Source organism: Salvelinus alpinus, chromosome 9, assembly GCF_045679555.1.
Source record: "Salvelinus alpinus chromosome 9, SLU_Salpinus.1, whole genome shotgun sequence".
In the NCBI taxonomy this organism is placed as follows: Eukaryota; Metazoa; Chordata; class Actinopteri; order Salmoniformes; family Salmonidae; genus Salvelinus; species Salvelinus alpinus.
Genome location: NC_092094.1, coordinates 80,706,726 through 80,728,618, shown reverse-complemented (window position 1 = coordinate 80,728,618; position 21,893 = coordinate 80,706,726). Strand labels below are relative to the sequence as shown.

Genomic DNA, 21,893 nt, shown 5'->3' with positions numbered 1-21,893 from the left:
CTTATTGTGGCTAGCTTCACAACATAACCCAGTCCAGTCGAGCATCACTTTCCACATGAAGCTAGCTGGCTGCTTATAACGTTAGCTTTGGGCAACAGGGTTAAGTAGCTGGCTAGCTATTTATTTTCATGAACTGAAGTTCAACTTCAATAGGCAAACAAACAGTACTTACTCACAAGGATTCCTAAATCATTGCTAAGAATAATGAAAATGACTGCAGTGTCTACTGGTCATTGTTTTCAGGCTGGTTGTATTGGTGCTAGCTAGGTACCAAACTAAAGCTAGCTATCTACCCCAGAAATTGCGGTCGAACAAATAATGCTTTATTACCAACGCGGTATTGTAAACACATTGTTCGTGGCCTTTGCAGACTTTTTTGTACAGCTTTGACAGTGCTACTGATAGTTGTGGTGGCGCTTGGCTTGCATGTGCAAATTCATTACACACAACATTCTATAATAGAACTGTTATTTGAAGTGACAAATTAAAAGCTTATTTAACGCGTCAAATAGTGTTATGGTAAAATAGTGTTATTTGACATGCATCTTTTTTGACACGCAAAGACCCAAACGGCGTTCTATATTATGTTGTGAAGCCAATAGCAGTGACGCTCTGCATTTGATAATATTCCATATTGGCATTATCAGAGAATTTAAAACCTTTTTTGTAATAACATAGTATATGCGATTGATTTCAAGAAATTTGGCTTAATTAATTTGATTAATATTATGGTGTTTCCATTCAGAGAAAACAGAAACCTTAAGGGTTTCCGTTAAGATGGAAAATAAAATATGGCGCTGTACAACTTGATTGTCGGGAGTAGGCTACAGGATTGGAGGATTCTAAATCGTTTGCCTTCATTAGACAACTCTGTTCCAATATTTCTGTAAATCAGTGATATTTATTCCCATAGTAATTCATTATGGATCCATAACTAAATCAACATGTGCATTTTGAAAGATTATTTTTGAATCTTTATTTTATTAGCGAAACGTGGTTATTTGTTTATTAGGCTACTGTGCTCTGGTATTCTGCGCTCTGGTACACTCAGACGAGAGTGTTCTGAAATCCGTGTTGATAGTAGGCTAGACACATTACATTTTTAACAACGTTCTTTTCTGATGAAATCAGTTCATTGCATCCGCCGTGGAGCCCAGTTTCATAATAATATACCATATTTTCCAGCTGCTTGCCGTTGTTTTGAAGTAATCGCAAAAAAACAGGCCTTATTTTAGTGCATTTTTCATCCTGCCAGCTCCTATTAGTTCTATTGAGCACCGTGGCACCAACTCGCCTTCCGAACGTTCTATTCCCAGCTTATTGTTCAACGTCACAATGCCTGCTTCGCTATTGTTGGCAATGAGACCTGCTCACGTTGTTTACAGTTGAAATGTAAACAAAAATAATATTGGAACTCTGCAGTCTTCCCATTGTTTCCTATGGGGGAAATATAGGCATGTCGGTCTATTTCGCCAAATATCTCGCAATGTGTATATTTAGATTTTTTTCAAGCCGGACGCCATTTTAAAATCACGAGAATCTCCTCTTTTTAATTATGTAAGCCTGGGCAGCTAGCTCGGTTGTCATCAAATGCCAGCCCCAAAATACTTTTTGCCCTTGGAATGCTGAGCTCCCCCTTATTGTTTTCCTACAGAGAGGCCTGCCTGTCTATTTCGCCAAATATCTCACTGTGTATATTTAGTTTTTTTCAAGTCGGGTGTAACCGGTGTGAAATGGCTAGCTAGTTAGCGAGGTGCAAGCTAATAGCGTTTCAAATCGGTGACGTCACTCGCGCTGAGACCTTGAAGTAGTTGTTCCCCTTGCTCTGCAAGGGCCGCGGCTTTGGTGGAGCGATGGGTAATGATTCTTCGAGGGTGGCTGTTGTCGATGTGTGCAGAGAGTCCCTGGTTCGAGCCCAGGTAGGGGCGATGAGAGGGATGGAAGCAAAACTGTTACACTGGCACCATTTTAAAATCAGGAGAATCTAATCTTTGTAATTATGTAAGTCTGGGCAGTGAGCTCGTTTGTCATTGATCGCTAGACCAGAAATATACATTTATTTTTTCCCTACTTGTTCATTACGCAGACATAAGCACAGTTGACACCATCGAGGTGCGGATGTTTACTTTCTACACAAGTTGTTTTTTCCCCAGTTTCATCCGACGAACAGATTGTAGTAGTAAAATAAAAAGGGATACATTTAATGGAATTCTAAGCGTCACTCCAGTCAAAACAGACTCTGCAAATGTTCGATTCCATTCATTTGCTATGGGCTCGTGCTAGTTTTCCAGTTTAGCCAACGTTCTTTAGCCGTTTTTCAGCCTTGGGTGAATTTTGACTCCTATTGTCCAGCCTATAGATAGCCAGAGCGAATTTACGAAAGCCCCCAAATGTCCATTGAGAAAGCAAAACAACTACACCATTTAGCTAAGTTAAGAATGATGAGAATAATCAAGTCACTAAACGTTGGGTAGTTAGATAGCCTATAGATAATATACTGGCAAGTTTGATGTATAACTACTAACGTTAGGTAGCTAGGTAGCTAACATACCGGTACATACTGCTGTAATGATATGCTATGTGGTTCGTAAGGACAGCGTAGCTAACAAATTGTCAGCCAACATAACGTGTAACGTAACTTATTTGAAAAGCCATTACTTTATTACATTGAGTAGCAAGCTACCCCTTGGTCGTTAGGGCAAATCTGGTCTGTGATAGTAGGGGGGGTTTTCACACCTAGCTCAGCTACCTAGCTTGGCCCGTGCTTCACGGTTGGGATGGTGTTCTTCGGCTTGCAAGCATCCCCCTTTTTCCTCCAAACATAACGATGGTCATTATGGCCAAACAGTTCTATTTGTGTTTCATCAGACCAGAGGACATTTCTCCAAAAAGTATGATCTTTGTCCCCATGTGCAGTTGCAAACCGTAGTCTGGCCTTTTTTAATGGAGGCTTTGGAGCAGTGGCTTCTTCCTTGCTGAGCGGCCTTTCAGGTTATGTCGATATAGGACTCGTTTTACTGTGGATATAGATACTTTTGTACCTGTTTCCTCCTGCATCTTCACAAGGTCCTTTGCTGTTGTTCTGGGATTGATTTGCACTTTTTGCACCAAATTACGTTCATCTCTAGAAGACAGAACGCGTCTACTTCCTGAGCGGTATGACGACTGTGTGGTCCCATGGTGTGTATACTTGCGTACTATTGTTTGTACAGATGAACGTGGTACCTTCAGGCGTTTGGAAATTGCTCCCAAGGATAAACGACTTGTGGAGGTCTACAATTGTTTTTCTGAGGTCTTGGCTGATTTCTTTTGATTTTCCCATGATGTCAAGCAAAGAGGCACTGAGTTTGAAGGTAGGCCTTGAAATACATCCACATGTATACTTCCAATTGACTCAAATGATGTCAATTAGCCTATCAGAAGCTTCTAAAGCCATGACATCATTTTCTGGAATTTTCCAAGCTGTTTAGAGGCACAGTCAACTTAGTGTATGTAAACTTCTGACCCATTGGAATTGTGATACAGTGAAATAAGTCTGTAAACAATTGTTGGGAAAATTACTTGTGTCATGCACAAAGTAGATGTCCTAACCGACTTGCCAAAACTATAGTTTGTTAACAAGAAATTTGTGGAGTGGTTGAAAAACGAGTTTTAATGACTCTAACCTAAGTGTATGTAAACTTCCGACTTCAACTGTATATAGGACTTGCATCCTTGGCACAATAAAGTTATTATATTCTACTCTATCCATTTGTAACAGTATAGCTTCCGTCCCTCTCCTCACCCGTACCTGGGCTCGAACCAGGGAGCCTCTGCACACATCAACAACAGCCACCCTCGAAGCATCGTTACCCATCGCTCCACAAAAGCAGCGGCTTTTGCAGAGCAAGGGGAACAACTACTTCAAGGTCTCAGCGCGAGTGAAACGCCATTAGTGCGCACCCCGCTAACTAGCTAGCCATTTCACACCGTTTACACATAGGCTTCATTAATGCCATTCAGACTTGAAGTTGAAACAACAACTATGATAGCTGAGGTTCATAGATTGGTATGAATATTAGTTCAGAACCTAACGTTTTAGAGTCCATACACAGATCGGCTACATACTGTAGCTTGCTACACATCCATAGGCATACAGTTATTTTTATCCTCCGCTACACAATAAGCAAGTAAATAGTTATCTATGTTACTTCAGCTGCATTGCAAGACAAGCTTACACAATTGTACAATTACATTTGCAGTAAATGCTTTAGCTAGCTGGATTCTTTACATCCACTGTTTCACAAGACAACAGCATGGTTTGCTGGTTCTCAGGGGTCCCTAAAACATTAAAACACATTACAAATTCATTCTCCCAACACAAGCTAGCTGGCTAATGTTAGCTAGTCAGATAATCACTATTTAGCAAGTTTTCGTAAATTAACTTTATGGCAAAAATATGCACAAACGTTTGTCTCTCCATTAACTAACATATTCCTCTCAATTGTACATTTTGTCAGCCATCTTCAACCAGGGACGGGTGGCTCGCGTCAAAATGTGTCATTGTAACCACTCGATATGATTGGTCATATAAAAACCTTGGGACCCAAATGCATAATGGGTGCTCTAACTCCCCCTTGTGGTGGTCTGGAGTAATGAAGCCGTGACGCTGGGTCCAGCGGTGCAAGCTCGCAACTTTTAAAGGAGGAACCACTGTACCACCACAGAACATCAACAGTATTTGGAACAGTATAAACAACACTAAATTAATTATAAGTAATACGAGGCTGTTCTAACAAGAAAAAAAGAAGTGTAAAGCTTTTATTACAGCATAGCAAAGACTAAAAACAGACAAATTAGTTAAATTGTTTATCCGACATGTGGTTGCGAGGCTTAGTGCGCACGGAATCAGTAGGCTATTAAACACTCAAACCGGCAACAGAAGCAGGATATGTCTCATGTCTGTAGATATATATGGGTGATTTAGGCACATTTAACAGTTAGGAAATTGATTATAGCCATAATTAAGTTGGGCTTCCAGTCACCTTTCTTAGACAATTAAAGCAAGGGCTGTTTTCTCGTCTCCTAACTCTGCCTCCACCTTATTGTTCGCACAACCAATAACCTGGTTAACTTTGCTATTATGCACATAGCAACATGGTCTAGGCAAAGGTGCCAATTCAACAACGCACTGATGTTTCAGACCCGCGGACAGCGACCGCTATCAAACGCTGGAGAAAGCACATTTGTTATAAAATAACATTTTAATTATTAGTGTTGCGCCATTGTCTTCAACCATATACAATTTCAGTAGCACGTCAGTGATGGACTGCCATCGCTACGGCATCCACAATGGATTAGTCCACAGGAGCAAATCATACAGGTGTCTTGTAGACCATGGAAAATGTGTATATTTTTTCTACTGCTCGACAAAGAAATCTTGGTCGACCAACAGCCTATCGACCAAACATCGACCAGTCGACTAAAATGGGGGTCAGCCCTATATTCTAGCAATGTAAAATGCCTTAAGGTCTAGCTTGCTACTCAGAACAGAACTCTCAAGGTAATGCCAGTTTTACTTTTTTCAGAGCCAATAGCTTCCCAACTGAGACCACACGCACTCAAGGTCACTGATTTGAAAAGTGCAACAACGTGACTTTCCTTTAAAACGGAACAAAATGTGAGTGCATAAATCTTCACATGTACAGTACACCCTGTTCTGAATGTGGGGGAGGAGTAGTAACTGGAAACTAACATTTCAAAAAGGCAATCTATAATACCCATCTCTTTAGTCCCCACCCTTGGCGACCAGACCTCAGTAAACACAGGCTTCGTCCTTTTCAACCTCCTCCATCCATATCTCCATTTTATGCTAACCAAACCTCATCATAAACCCAGCCTTTGCAGTCCAGCTAACCGTAACCAGGGCTTCTAAGTGACTAAGGGAGGTTTAATGGTCTGTAATGGTCTTAATGTGAACCTAGACTTACCTTATAGGAGAGTCTGGTAAACGCCCATGATTGAGGTCAAGAGCCCACAACCACCGGGCTGGTGAACGCGAATCTGACCGTGGGTCCTCCACTGATCCGACAATGCACTTTACACTAGGAACATAAAGAGACTATGTTCCTAGACATTACAGCATGAAACCACTAAAAGCTAATTATGCTCCCTTATTAGGTTGCTAAGCAGACGGATATGGCCATTGTGGGAGTGATGCTTTCAGTTTTACAAGCAGAGGTATAGTCACTTAGGCTTATTAGTGTATTATAGGTGAAATGCCAGTCGAGTCTCATACATGATAGGAATTTGACAGCTGATGTGAACTTTAAATGGTGGCAGGTATCCTAGCAGTTAAGAGCGTTGTGCCAGTAACCGGAAGGTCACTGGTTCGAATCACCGAGCCGACCAGGTAAAAAAAAAAAAGTAGATGTGCCCTTGAGCAAGGCACTTAACACTAATTGCTACGTAAGTAGATCTGCATAAGATCATCTGCTAACTGATTAAAATGTAAATGTTATTTTATACAGTAGGCTGAATTCACTGCACCACTGCTCATTGGGCAAGGCAATGGCTATGGTCTCCAAGATAGGTAAAGCTACATTACAATTACGCATTGATCCGACCACAAGGGTCCTAAAAGCTAGTCCCTGAAAGGGCATCAAGCCGTCTGAAATTACAAATATCCTCCTAAAGAAGACATTTCCACCAGCTGTTTCTTCCTACTCAGGCAGCTGTCAGGTCAGACCAAAAAAAACATGCAATGAAGACTCAACCAGTTGAGGTTCAGTTAAGACCTTAGGGGAATTTCTTCCTTTTACATTTTTCTTTTTAATCTCCAATTCCTAGTAGAGGCCATGGGGGGTTGACCAACAGTTCACTCTCCATACAGAACCTCAGTGTAATCCTTTTCTCATGGTCCTCCCCCCAGAACCATACATCTACATGGCTCTGCTCTTGCTCTTGCTCCATCCCTCCCTCGCTCTTCCCCTCACACTCTCCGTACTTCTTATAGAAAACTGCAGGAGATAAATCAACTATCTAGCAAAATGATGTACCACAAAAATAAATTAAAATGTTAATGCTTAAAAGCAACAGAGTAATGGAGGGGCAATTTTCCACGTGTGCCAATTACTCCTGAAATAGCTACATTAAAGTACATCTACCCTTTGAAGCCAAACTCAATGTTCATGAGAGCGGGGTAGTGAGTGAGCTGGTTCTATTTTTATACACTAGCCTATACTCAAAGAGCTGCTTCGTATGGATAATTATCCCTTTCCATATTGTACCAGAGCTCCACATTCTCCTCGCGGTGATTAGTGCTTTCTTCAAAAGGCTGTCTACGCTGTCTGGTCAGCAGCACTGCCTGTAAATGAGCAGAGCGCTGGAACACTGCTGCATGCTGGGAGGCCCATGCTGTTTGGCAGCAACACAGAGGACCACAGCTGCTCCCAGAGCAGGGGCCATAAAAACAGTAGACTCAGCCCGTGATCTTCAAAGCCAAGCCTGGATAATGAAACAGTAGATGTCGGTGTGTATATGTATGGAAGCTGCTCTCAGGCACTGGTGGGGTAGGTGTCTACCTCTGCTCTCATGGGACGACATTAAGAACAGGCCACATCAAACCTTGGTCTACACAGACAAGAGACAGAGGTGATGGGGGCTTGATTAAGAACAGTCCAAAAATCTCACACCAAAGCCAGCCGCTGCACAGTGCACGCACATGACTTGACCGAGGCATGTTCACTCTGCAAGGGAAATGGGCAGAATGGAGGAAACCCCATTGAACAGGCAAAACAGAAAGGAGGAGAAGAAATTCCCCTAAAGCAACCAAGATACATTCCTGTGTGCAAACCCGAGGCGATACACCATATGCTCCTCTGAAAAAATTTAAAACTAGATCCTACTTGAATTACCAGGCACCACCATCATGAATTAACAATGAAAACAGTTGCAGGAATACAAAATATAGAACCCCACTGAATGTACAGACATTCTTCAAACAGTAGGGTGGCAGGTAGCCTAGCGGTTAAGAGCTTTGGGCCAGTAACCGAAAAGGTTCTCCAAGCCAGCAAGGTGGGAAAATCTGCAAGGCAGTTAACCCCAAACAACAACTGCTCCCCAGGAGCCGATTAAGGCAGTCCACCGCTCTGATTCTCTTAGTTTAGTTAAATGCTGAAGACACATTTCAGTTGAATGCATTCAGTTGTGCAACTGACTAGGTATCCCCCTTTCCCTTCCCAAAGACTCAGTCTACACTGCGTGTACAAAACATTAAGACCACCTTCCTAATATTGAATTGCACCTCCCCCCTTTGCCCTCAGAACAGCCTCAATTCATCTGGGCATGGACTTTACAAAATGTCAAAAGCGTTCCACAGGGATGCTGGCCCATGTTGACTCCAAAGCTTCCCACAGTTGTGTCAAGTTGGCTGGATGTCCTTTGGGTGGTAGACCATTCTTTATACACACAGGAAACTGTTGAACGTGAAAAGCAGCATTGCAGTTCTTGACACTCAAACCGGTGCGCCTGGCACCTACTACCATACCCCATTAAAAGGCACTTCAATCTTTTGTCTCCCTCTGAATGGCACACATACACAATCCATGTCTCAATTGTATCGTCGCTTAAAAATACTTAACCAGTCTCCTCCCCTTCAACTACACTGATTGAAGTGGATTTAACAAGTGACATTAGTAAATGACCATATAGCCTTCACCTGGATTCACCTGGTCAGTCTACGTCATGGAAAGTTAACGTTTTGTACACTAAGTGCATGTCATAGCTGCTAGAAGTCTGAACCAATTCCAGAGTGTCTCCCGTCACAGCAGAAATAGAGCTTGTCTGGTACCTGGATCGTGTGGAAGATGCTGCCGTTTTGGCAGCATTGAGAGAAAACCAGTGAATGGCTCTGAATATCAAAACAGATTTTTTTGCCAGCGGCTGCAAACGGTCTACCGGTAGGCCTGTGTGTCAGTCGGTGGTTGGTTGACAGTGTGTGGAAATTCCACCCATCGGAGGTCTCGCGGTACTAGTGGGAAGCATCAGTGATAAGTGCCCTTAGCCGCCCTTTGAGCTTCTGTAGCTGTAACACACCTTTGATGTGGGACCGGAGAACAGGGCAGAGATCTAGTGTTTAGAACAGCAGCAACACTGACAGCATCTGCCAATACTCCTCCCAGTTCAGTCAGGTCATTTGTCCTCACATCGCTCCTGACCTCAGCTGCACGTGCCACAGATGCACTGCTTCTGAACATCAATAACAGCATGGAGACCCTGGGTTCATCCAAACACACAGCGGCCGTTCCCTCCCTTGTAGCATTGACCAATGGGCGTTAGGAGTTCAGAGGATCACTGCCTTGGAAACCCATTAGCCTGCCTTACAGTTATATTAAATTGAGGCTACATTTTCTGAAGAGAAATTTGAAGAATACCAAATTCAGTATGGCACAGAGACCATCAACCTCTAACGCAAAGAGATGCCAATTTATTTTTTTACAGGGGGATTGGAATCCAAAGCATTGTAGGCTTGACCCCATTGAGAGTACAGACGGTGGCAGTAGTTAAGCAGACACTGCCAGGTGCTGTGCCAACAGAGGAAATAAGGCTGGAGATTTAGAGACGGGAGACAAAGGGTCACGTCAGATCACGGCCGTCTCCTCCGTCAACAACCTGTAGTTACAGCAGATAAGGAGGAAAGGAATCCATCCCTCTAGTCTCAGCATAGTCTACCCTCTGCACTGGAACTAGAGAGGAGGGGGTGAGAGAGGGAAAGACAAAGACTTACAGACAAATACTATTGCCATCAGCCAGAGGAAATGCTTCCTTTGAAATCAGTGAAAGCTGCTATACTGCCCATGTTGCGCTCATAACGTTGCATCCCGTCCAATGGCAGTGTCCAAGCTCAAGAATTGCCAAAGATCACGTCTCGATGGCTGATGCGCACGTTCATTCCATCTTGTGAATTTAAATAATGAGAAATAAAGTTGATTTTGGTTGCATATGGCCTCAACTATACACCACTGGTTATTGGTTATTGGAAACAGGGTGCACCTGTGCTCAATTTTGAGTCTCATAGCAAAGGGTCTAAATAGCTATGTAAATAAGGCATCTGTTTTGATTGTTAATACATTTGCAAACATTTGAGCACCTGTTTTCGCTTTGTCATTATGGGGTATTGTGTGTAGACAGATGGAGAAAAAAAATCCTCAGCAATTTTGGAATAAGACTTTAACATAACAAAGTGAGGAAAAAGTCAAAGGGTCTGAATACACCCCAAATGTAATGACTGTGGAAATGTGCACTGGCTCTCAGCGAATGCAGCGAGAGTAAGACACAGAGCGAGTGAATGACATAAGCATTCAATGATAGAGAATGAAAACGCATATCATGGCTGTGTATTTCCACAGTGTGACAGCCTAGAGGATGGTTATCGTTTCTATTTTGGTGTTCTAGACATGGGCGTTAAGAATCTCAAGACAGAATCTTCACTAGTTGATAGGGGTACGCTGTCCCCCCATAAGAGCATTAAAATAGAAAATAAATAAAAAAACAAACCCGCCCCTCTCAGAGATCCACCTACTCTACACCATGTAGGCTATGTGGTGACAAGGCGGATCAGGTTACTATATCTTTAGCGAGTGTAGCAGAGTGCTAGCTGACGTGGGTTAACCTACTCAATTTACACATGGGCAGAGACAAACATGTCACCTAAAATAGCCTCTCAAGTTCTCCATCATTGCAACAACGCCAAATCAAGTAACTGTAAAGCCACACGGACGTGAGTTTAAAAGAAATAATAAAATAAAAGTTTTAAATCAGTTAGTCAATAATAGTCCGTTAGTTACACTTCCTCATTCCATTGGCAGGCTGACTGAATGACTTCTGCTAGCTGTACTCTGCTGCTCCAGTTTACATACAAACAAACACCTTCAGGTCAATTATTAACAACCCCTCCATCTCCAGCAAGTCAAGCCTGCTGTATCAACAGTTTTGCCTTTGTAGAGCCTGAACAAGCTTCTGACAGTTGAGAGCTCCCTGCACAGTGTCTTGTTGAGCAGAGCTGAATGCTGCCTGGCTGGTTGAAGCTGAATGAATGACCCTGCATAGAGTTACTTGTCCATGCAGTAACTAAGCACTCTGATCCCCAGCAGAATGCAGACCTGTCAAAGAGGCATTGTTTAGACTAGAGCAAGCCCAACGCACTCCAGCAGGTATATTTCACTGGTCACCCCCAAAGCCAATTCCTCCTTTGGCCGTCTTTCCTTCCAGTTCTCTGCTGCCAATGACTGGAACTAACCTAAAAAAAAAAAGTAATAAAAAAAAAAAGAATCACTGAAGCTGGAGACTCATATCTCCCTCACTAACTTTAAGCACCAGCTGTCAGAGCAGCTCACAGATCACTGTACATAGCCAATCTGTAAACAGCCCATCCAACTACTTCATCCCCATACTGTATTTATCTTGCTCCTTTGCACCCCAGTAGCTCTACTTGCACATTCATCTTTTGCACATCTATCACTCCAGTGTTTAATTGCTATATTGTAATTACTTCACCACCATGGCCTATTTACTGCCTTACCTCCCTTATCTTACCTCATTTGCACACACTGTATATAAACTTTTTCTACAGTATGTTTGTTTATTCCATGTGTAACTGTTGTTGTATGTGTCGAACTGCTTTGCTTTATCTTGGCCAGGTCACAGTTGTAAATGAGAACCTGTTCTCAAATAGCCTACCTGGTTAAAGAAAGGTAAAATAATTAAATAAAAACACTTAGCTCTGCCCACCTGTATACCACCTACTCACACCACATAGAAATAAGAGTGGATTTATTTCCAGTTGTCCTCCACTTCTTGCACTCATATACAGTACCAATCAAAAGTTGACACCTATTCATTCAAGGGTTTTTCTTATTTTTTTTTACTATTTTCTACATTGTAGAATAATAGTGAAGACATCAAAACTATGAAATAACACATATGGAATCGTGTAGTAACCAAGAAAAGTGTTAAATCAAAATATATTTTAGATTCTTCAAAATAGCCACCCTTGATGACAGCTTTGGGCCAGTAACCGAAAGGTGACAACACAACATTTTGTTATATATACACAGTACCAGTCAAAATTTGACACCTACTTATTCAAGGGTTTTAATTTATTTTTACTATTTTCTACATTGTAGAATAATAGTGAAGACATCAAAACTATGAAATAACACATATGGAATCATGTAGTAAACAGAAAAGTGTTAAACAAATCAAAATATATTTTAGATTCTTCAAAGTAGCCACCCTTTGCCTTGATTACATCTTTGCACACTCTTGGCATTCTCTCAACCAGCTTCACCTGGAATGCTTTTCCAACAGTCTTCCCACATATGCGGAGCACTTGTTGCCTGCTTTTCCTTCACACTGCGGTCCAACTTATCCCAAACCATCTCAATTGGGTTGAGGTCGGGTGATTGTGGAGGCCAGGTTATGTGATGCGGCACTCCATCACTCTCCTTCTTGGTCAAATGGCCTTTACACAGCCTGGAGGTGTGTTGGGTCATTGTCCTGTTGAAAAACAAAATGATAATGGGACTAAGCGCAAACCAGATGGGATGGCGTATCGCTGCAGAATGCTGTGGTAGCCATGCTGGTTAAGTGTGCCTTGAATTCTAAATAAATAAAATGACAGACAGTGTCACTAGCAAAGCATCCCCACAACACCACCTCTATGCTTCATGGTGGGAACCACACATGCAGATATCTGTTCACCTACTCTCAGTCTCACAAAGACACGGTGGTTTGAACCAAAAATCTCACATTTGGACTCATCAGACCAAAAGGACATATTTCCACCGGTCTAAAATGTCCATTGCTCGTGTTTCTTGGCCCAGGCAAGTCTCTCCTTCTTATTGGTGTCCTTTAGTAGTGGCTTCTTTTCAGTAATTCAACCATGAAGGCCTGATTAACAGTCTCCTCTGAACAGTTGATGTTGAGATGTGTCTGTTACTTGAACTTTGTGAAGCATGTATTTGGGCTGCAACTTCGACCCCAGGATGCTGGCCTTCCAAGCAGAGTTGCAAAGAAAGAGCCATATCTCAGACTGGGCAATAAAAAAAGAAAAGATTAAGATGGGCAAAAGAACAGAAACACTGGACAGAGGAACTCTGCCTAGAAGGCCAGCATCCCGGTGTCGCCTCTTCACTGTTGATGTTGAGACTGGTGTTTTGCGGTACTATTTAATGAAGCTGCCAGTTGAAGACTTGATGCGTCTGTTTCTCAAACTAGACACTAATGTACAGTACTTGTCCTCTTGCTCAGTTGTGCACCGGGGCCTCCCACTCCTCTTTCTATTCTGGTAAGAGACAGTTTGCACTGTTCTGTGAAGGGAGTAGTACACAGCATTGTACGAGATCTTCAGTTTCTTGGCAATTTCTCACATGGAATAGCCTTCATTTCTCAAAACAAGAATAGACTGACGAGTTTCAGTAGAAAGTCTTTGTTTCTGGCCATTTTGAGCCTGTAATCGAACCCACAAATGCTGACGTTCCAGATACTCAACTTGTCTAAAGGCCAGTTTTATTGCTTTTTATTTCACCAGGTAAGCTAGTTGAGAACAAGTTCTGATTTACAACTGCAACCTGGCCAAGATAAAACAAAGCAGTGCGACACAGAGTAACACATGGAATAAACAAGCGTACAGTCAATAACACAATAGAAAAAAAGAAAGTCTGTATACAGTGTGTGCAAACGGCGTGAGCTGGTAAGGCAATAAATAGCCCATAGTAGCGAAATAATTACAATTTAGCAAATTAACACTGGCGTGATAGATAAGCAGTTGATGATGTGCAAGTAGAAATACTGGTGTGCAAAAGAGCAGAAAAGTAAATAAAAAAAATGGGGATGAGGTAGGTAGATTGGGTGGGCTATTTACAGATGGGCTATGTACAGCTTCAGTGATCGGTTAGCTGATGTTTAAAGTTAGTGAGGGAAATATAAGTCTCCAACTTCAGCGATTTTTGCAAATCATTCCAGTCATTGGCAGCAGAGAACTGGAAGGAAAGGTGGCCAAAGTAGGTGTTGGCTTTGGGGATGACCAGTGAGATATACCTGCTGGAGCGCGTGCTATGGGTGGGTGTTGTTATCGTGACCAGTGAGCTGAGGTAAGGCAGAGCTTTACCTAGCATAGACGACCTGAAGCCAGTGGGTCTGGCGACAAATATGTAGCGAGGGCCAGCCGACTAGAGCGTACAGGTCGCAGTGGTGGGTGGTATAAGGGGCTTTGGTGACAAAACGGATGGCACTGTGACTCAGCAAACTGGATGCAGTCTAGAGTATTGGAAGCTATTTTGTAAATGACATCGCCGAAGTCAAGGATCGGTAGGATAGTCAGTTTTACGAGGGTATGTTTGACAGCGTGAGTAAAGGAAGCTTTGTTGCGAAATAGGCCGATTCAAGATTTAATTTTAAAATCAGGACAACAGTTTTCAGCTGTGCTAACAATTGCAAAAGCGTTTTCTAATAATCAAATTAGCCTTTTAAAATTATGAACTTTTATTAGTTAATGCAACATGCCATTGGAACACAGGAGTGATGGTTGCTGATAATGGGCCTCTGTACGCCTATGTAGATATTCCATAAACAAAATCAGCCATTTCCAGCTACAATAGTCATTTACATTAACAATGTCTACACTATGACATTCTGATATAAAAATGTACCAAAAAAAAGTAGCTTTTCTTTAAAAAATAAGGACATTTCTAAGTGACCCCAAACTTTAGAACGGTAGTGTACGTAAACTTTGTTTAAACTCCGCTGTCTGTATTCGGTCTCTAAATGTTGTCTCACTAGCAGCAACATATCACCAAGTAAAATTCTGAGTATGTGTAAATGTACTTGGCAAATAAAAAGGTGATTCTGAAACAGGTTTTAAAACGTGAAAGCGACCAAAAACTGTTCCCTTCGTAATGGAACGCTTTGTATGGAAAACCAAGTTGAAGCCAACATTCAATGTTTTCTTGCTCATAAAAACCACAACAGGCTAGTGCAACACCCTTAAATTGAAACAGCAGGAAACAAACAAAAGCGCCAACATCAACAAAACTGATCAGAAATGAAATCACGGAATAATTATATTGGAGCAGTCGAACGTCTAAATTTGATACCATAACTTACTGACTTTAAGGACGAAAGAGCATAGAGCATAGATTTTCAATGTAGACTATTCCATGACTGAATTGTGCGTCACAAATAATCAACCAAGACTGAACTTTTTAAATACCCATTCTGGCCTTAGCATTTACTGGTAGATATAACTTGGAACATCTTTCCTACCGCTCTTTGCTCCAAGCAACAACCAGCTGTTTGAGAGTTGCGCCCTCTCTCTGCCCGACATTATCTATAGGCTATATGTGTTCAGCGCGCGTGATAAATCAAATCGACATAAGGAACAAACAGCTTCGGGAATCAATCTATTTTTTAATCAATTATACACTGAGTGTACAAAACATTAGAAACACCTGCCCTTTCCATGACAGACTGACCAGGTGAAAACTATGAACTCACCTGTTAAATTCACTTCAAATCAGTTTATATGAAGGGGAGAAGAACGGTTAAAGGCTTTTTAAGCCTTAATACAATTTAGACATGTGTTTGTGTGTGTGTGTGTGTGTGTGTGTGTGTGTGTCATTCAGAGGGTGAATGGGCAAGACAAAATGTTTAAGTGCCTTTGAACGGGGTATGGTAGTAGGTTCCAGGAGCACCGGTTTGAGTGTGTCAAGAACTGCAACGCTGCTGGATTTCACACGCTCAACAGTTTCCCATGTGTATTTAGAATGGTCCACCACCCAAAGGACATCCAGCAAACTTGACAACTGTGGGAAGCATTGGAGTCAACATGGACCAGCATCCCTGAGGAATGCTTTCGACACCTTGTAAAGTCCATGTCCCATCGAATTGAGGCTGTTCTGGTGGCAAAAGAGGGTGCAACTCAATATTAGGAATGTGTTCTAATGTATAGCCTAGATGAAAATAGCATTATTACAATAATTTTTTTTCACTGGCCCAAGCGGGAAACTGACGGGGATGATCTACTGGCCCGGAGGGTTTTCAAAACCACCCCTGTATGTCAAGACGACAAACAGACAGGGGCATTCCCGTTTATTTTTTTATCAATTGCACATTGTTTGAATAAATCATGATTGTGAACCCAAAAAAGTAAGTAGCACTGCCAAGTCAAACGGTCGCAAATGCGACGTTTTGGTCACAGTATCAAACCCTGTTAACCTCTTAAATGTAATGGCAAAATGTAGATTTCCACCTAAATAGACATACCCAAAAGTAACTGCTATTCATGTGTAATTACATAATTCTGACAAGCAAAATCTTCATAGATTTGGAAAGACATCTGGGAGATTGAGGAAATGATCAGAAGATAGGAGTTACATACTTCAGAATACACAAGATCAAGCACACACAAAATAACGTTTTGTTTTGTAAAGTCATCTTTCATTGACAAGCTATAAGTGAATTATTGATTCCCAGAGCTGGAACCACATACGATGGCTTCCACAACATGTGAACAATATTAGAAACAAAAATGGGATTGATAGACCTAATAACTAGAAATGGGCAGATGTTTTAGTGGTGCCAGGTGGGAACACGGGGCTTTTCCAAGTGTCCCTAAACCTCTCCAAAGTGGCATATAATTACATACTCCAGTGCTATTACATATTTGCAATCCCAAAATGCTATTTATTCAGTATAAAAATATCCAAGTGTTTTTTCAACCCCTTGAGTGGGGGGGGGGGGGGGGGTCTTGATGGTTGGGAGGTTGCTTTGGGCCCCCAATTCAGCCATTTCCACCACCAGCTGCTCTCGGAAGGCCAACTAGGAGAGAGGGGTTTGACCTTTTGCTTTGGCCATCTGCTTATGGAGAATGAAAGCATTTACTGTAGCAATGTCCACAAAAAAAGTCTTATACCACTTCCTGGTCTTGTGGAGGACCTGGTAGTAGGCTATCAGAGCATCAGATAGGTCGACACCCCCCATGCTGGCATGGTAGTAGTTCATAGAAACATTCTTCCTGACCCATTGGCATTTTTCAACCTCCTTGAGAAATGGTCGTTAATGAATGCCTTATGCTGTGTGGTGAGCACGGTTACTTCCCTAGTGTCCTTCCATTTCACAAAAAGCAGCTTGTTAGTCCTGATCCAACGTATGGTCCCCCTCTCCCCTGTGTTTGTCATGTCATTTACCTTGGTCTTGGGGAAACCGATTCTGTTAGGACAAATGGTGACAAACTCCTATTTTCTTTTTCAAGGTTTATGAAAAGCATGGGACTAGTATAAAAATTGTCCACAAAGAGCTTGTACCCACTGCCAAGTAAGGGTACAAGCTCATAAAGTCATAACTAAGGCCTCCCCAGTGGGTGTGATCGCCTTGCCTTCATAGATGAAAAAGTTCCACGTGTAGGCAGAATCAGCTAGCACAAAGAGCTTGTAGCCCCATTTGGGTCGGCTTATTTTTCATATATTGCTTCAAGCCAATTCGAGCCTTTGAGGCAACCGTGCGCTAATCTATAGATATATTTTGCGCAGGCTGGAAGTAAGATTTGCATGCCTCCACCATGTCATGATAAAGGAGCTTGACTCATGCAAGACGATCATACCCTGCAGTCCCCGTCTGGTCATTCTCCTGATCCTTTTGTGGGTCACTCATGTGAAAAGTACGATTGATGGCCAAGAATCGGTTTTCACTCATGATGAGTGGGGAACTCAAACCGATAGAGTGGGGACTTGCTCCAGTTGTCAATTAGTCTTGATACATTTACCAGTCCCAAGTAAATCCCCAAGGAAATGTAGTTGAGCATGTCACCCATGGTGACAGGTTTCCAGGACATCTTCCTTCCCCCTGCTGCTTCTTGTCCCCATACTTGTTGGTATTTCTAATTAGTGTTCCCAGTAAAGAGGTGGTAAAGTAGAAACAGCTGTAAGGGAGTGTATGTTTCATCACTAACCAACTGTGGGCCTTCAGGTCGTTTGGGTTTAAACCTAAATTGTTCTGGCTCTTCATCTTCAAGGACCGTATGACACCTGTTATAAGTGTCATCTCCCTCTGTTGTGCTGCTTCCACTGCCTCTTCTCTGTTGAGGCCTAAGTGGAGATGGGTTGGTCACACGGTCCGGAGAACATTGCAAAACATGCCCTGGATTGGACTCAACAAAAAAAGCAAAGAGGAGGATGTCCAACAATGACCTGGCGCAGGTGTCTAGATGCAGAAAGCAACCCAAGACCTGCAATGTTGGAAAACTTTAGCACAGGCCCCTATGTTCCTCCAGGAACCAGGAAAATTAAGTTAGTTAAGCAGTGCACTTATCTGTCCTGATGTCAATGTTTTGTTTCTCCAGAATTGCCCTTCATAACTCATTGACTATTGTCTGGGGCCATCTGTGTCCACAAACTCTGCCAAATCAGGTGAAAACTATGAACTAACAAATAGCATCCAACTTGAGCAGATTCTGACAAAAATGATCAACATTCTTTCTGAAATTAATGTCAGCCCGTATAAAATAATATTCTGTCAACAGCAGCAGTTACAGACTTACAGATTTTTTATTTTATTCTTATTTACAATGGCAGTTGTTCCCCGGTAGACTGTCTTGTTCAGGGGCAGAAAGACAGATTTCTACCTTGTCAGCTCGGGGATTTGATCCAGCAACCTTTCGGTAACTGGCCCAATGCTCTAACCACTATGCTACCTGCCACCCCAAAATAGAGTTGCCTGTAATGAGATTTGAACTCTCAACCTTTGGGTTGCTAGACGTTCGTGTTATACACCCGACCAACCACCCTACTTTAAAATGGTACAGGAGAAAGTACTAGATTGTTGCATAACACAGAGTAGTTATCAGCGTTTGATTTGGTGTGCTTCCAAAACAATTCCAGCTGACTGGAGGAAGGGATTAACAGATCAGATAAGACTCTAATCGCTGGCCTGTAAGTCCCAACAGTGAGACACGTGCTGTGCGGCACTGATCAAACCCACTGGGAAAGTGAGGAAGAGGGGGGAAGAGGGGAATTGTCCCAGCCGTTAGGGATAAAACCAGTGGTTAGCTAGGGCCTGTGCTGTTAACATGTGCTCATCGTTGATTATGTAGACTACAATACAGTCACAGAACACATTACAGGGCTGTCCAGGCATGGGTCATCATGAGTAGGGCCAGTGATCTAACCAGGACTACCACTCAAAACAAATAGGAAGTATTATATGGCAATATCAGAACATGTGTGTAGCAAAGTCCTACCCCTTAGCCAAAGCTACCCAACGTCAATAGCAGAGATCGGCTCAGACTGGAAGGAACAGTCTTACCTGAATTACGTGCACGTCCACAATGTACATGAGGACAGGTAATATGTGCAGCATCAGCAGGACAACTTTCCTTAATAACCTGCCTGTCTGCCAAAAACCCTTTGAGAGATTCCTCAGATTGCCTTTATGGCCCTGCTGACAGGTTAGACAACAGAAATAGCATAAGGGCTAGACAGTGATGATAGGGCAATCTGGAGAGTTCAGAGGCTCACGTTCAGTAATGATGCATATGTACAACATGGGGATGTGTGAAACTAACTCCTCAGCCTGAAGTGCCCCCACTTGCGAATAGCTAGCCGACTGGTAAGACGCTTCAGGTCAGTTGTGTGTGCTAGCAAGGCAGAGGTCGAGTTCACGCCAAGTATGAGTCAAATCGTGAGGAAGTGGTACTTGCTAAGCAAGCAGCGTGACATTCTTTACACATACAGCCCTTCGCACATTATTCTTCGATTGACAGCCCTCAGAACAGAGAAGTAGATAAAGTCCCAGTGCCACAGCTGGGACACCTCATCCAGGAGGCTACATAAATAAACTTGTACTTTAATTGGATTTGAAGGCCTTCAACTTGCTGTAAATAGCCTCAGACGCCATGAACAATGCATTGGCTTTCAGAGCTCCGAAAGCCAAACTGTCTAGCCTAACACTTGCTTAACCATACTGGTATCACACACAGTCAAAAGTTTGGACACACCTACTCATTCAAGGGTTTTTCTTTATATTGTAGAATAATAGTGAGACATCAAAACTATGAAATAACACATGGAATCATTTAGTAAACAAAAAAAAGTCTTAAATCAAAATATATTTCATATTCTTCAAAGTATCCACCCTTTGCTTTGACAGCTTGGCACACTCTTGGCAGTCACTCATCCAGCTTCATGAGGTAGTGACCTGGAATGCATTTCAATTAACAGCGTTGTTAATTTGAGGAATTTCTTTCCTTTTTAATGCGTTTGAGCCAATCATTTGTGTTGTGACATGGTAGGTGTGGTATACAGAAGATAGATTATAGCCCTATTTGGTAAAAGACCAAGTCCATATTGTGGCAAGAACAGCTCAAATAAGCAAAGAGAAACGAAGGTCAGTCAATCTCGAAAATTAAGAAAGTTTTAACGTTTCTTCAAGTGCAGTCGCAAAAACCATCAAGCGCTATGATGAAACTGGCTCTCATGAAGACCGCCACAGGAAAAGAAGACCCAGAGTTACCTCTGCTGCAGAGGATAAGTTCATTAGAGTTACCAGCCTCAGAAATTGTAGCCCAATTAAATGCTTCACAGAGTTCAAATAACGACAATGTCAACAACTGTTCAGAGGAGACTGTGTGAATCAGGCCTTCATGGTCAAATTGCTGCAAAGAAACCACTACTAAAGGACACCAATAAGAAGAGTAGACTTGCTTGGGCCAAGAAACACAAGCAATGGACATTAGACCGTTGGGCATTTGTCCTTTGGTCTGATGAGTCCAAATTTGAGATTTTTGGTTCCAACCGCTGTGTCTTTGTGACGCAGAGTAGGTGAATAAATGATCTCCACATGTGTGGATCCCACCGTGAAACATGGAGGTGGTGTAATGGTGCTTTGCTGGTGACACTGTCAGTGATGCATTTTGAATTCAAGGCACACTTAACCAGCATGGCTACCACAGCTTTCTGCAGCGAAACGCCATCCCATCTAGTTTGCTCTTAGTGGGACTATCATTTGTTTTTTAACAGGACAACGACCCAACACAACCTCCAGGCTGTGTAAGGGCTATTTGACCAAGGAGGAGTGTGATGTAGTGCTGCATCAGATGACCTGGCCTCCACAATCACCCGACCTCAACCCAATTGAGATGGTTTGGGATGAGTTGGACCGCAGAATGAAGGAAAAGCAGGCAACAAGTGCTCAGCATATGTGGGAACTGCTTCAAGACTGTTGGAAAAGCATTGCAGGTGAAGCTGGTTGAGAGAATGCCAAGAGTGTGCAAAGATGTAATCAAAGCAAAGGGTGGCTACATTGAAGAATCTAAAATATATTTTGATTCGTTTAACACTTTTCTGGTTACTACATGATTCCATATGTTATTTCATAGTTTTGATGTCGTCACTATTATTCTACAATGTAGAAAATTGTAAAAATAAATTAAACCCTTGAATAAGTAGGTGTCCAAACTTTGACTGGTACTGTGTGTGTATATATAACAAATGTTGTGTTGTCACCTTTTGGTTACTGGCCAAATGCTAACCGCTAGGCTACCTGCTCTTCAAAGACAACAAAACAAAAAATGATTTAACAAAAACAGACTCAACCCTGTGAGGGATAAGCCAAATCTGAAAATAAAAACAAAACAGTGACACAGCATGATCCTGCAGTCCCATCCACAAACACAGTACGTGTGGCTCCCTACGCAAGCAGACTCCAGCGATAGTGGAGATGTAACAGGGCTATAAAATCACTGGGGACTTTACAACTCCATAATGGAATCCTGCTGGAAACAATCTCCATTTCAACCTGGCAGTGCTTTTTGAATGACTGTGCAGGGGACACAATTCCACTGCACTGGCCAGAGGTAGATG

At 42.3% G+C, this 21,893-nt stretch overlaps 1 protein-coding gene across 4 annotated transcripts in view; it reads right to left on the bottom strand.

Annotated features, from left to right (window-relative positions):
• Window positions 1-21,893, bottom strand: part of LOC139530722 (low density lipoprotein receptor adapter protein 1-B-like) — a 58,924-nt gene that overhangs the window by 24,473 nt on the left and 12,558 nt on the right. For 2 of the 4 annotated variants that reach the window (XM_071327373.1, XM_071327374.1), the window contains exon 2: window positions 12,329-12,537. The exons of the other annotated variants lie outside the window; for them this stretch is intronic. In XM_071327373.1, the coding sequence (XP_071183474.1) occupies window positions 12,329-12,533 (205 nt within the window). In that variant the 5' untranslated portion in view covers window positions 12,534-12,537. The remainder of the gene's footprint in view (window positions 1-12,328; window positions 12,538-21,893) is intronic. 4 annotated transcript variants of the gene reach the window in all.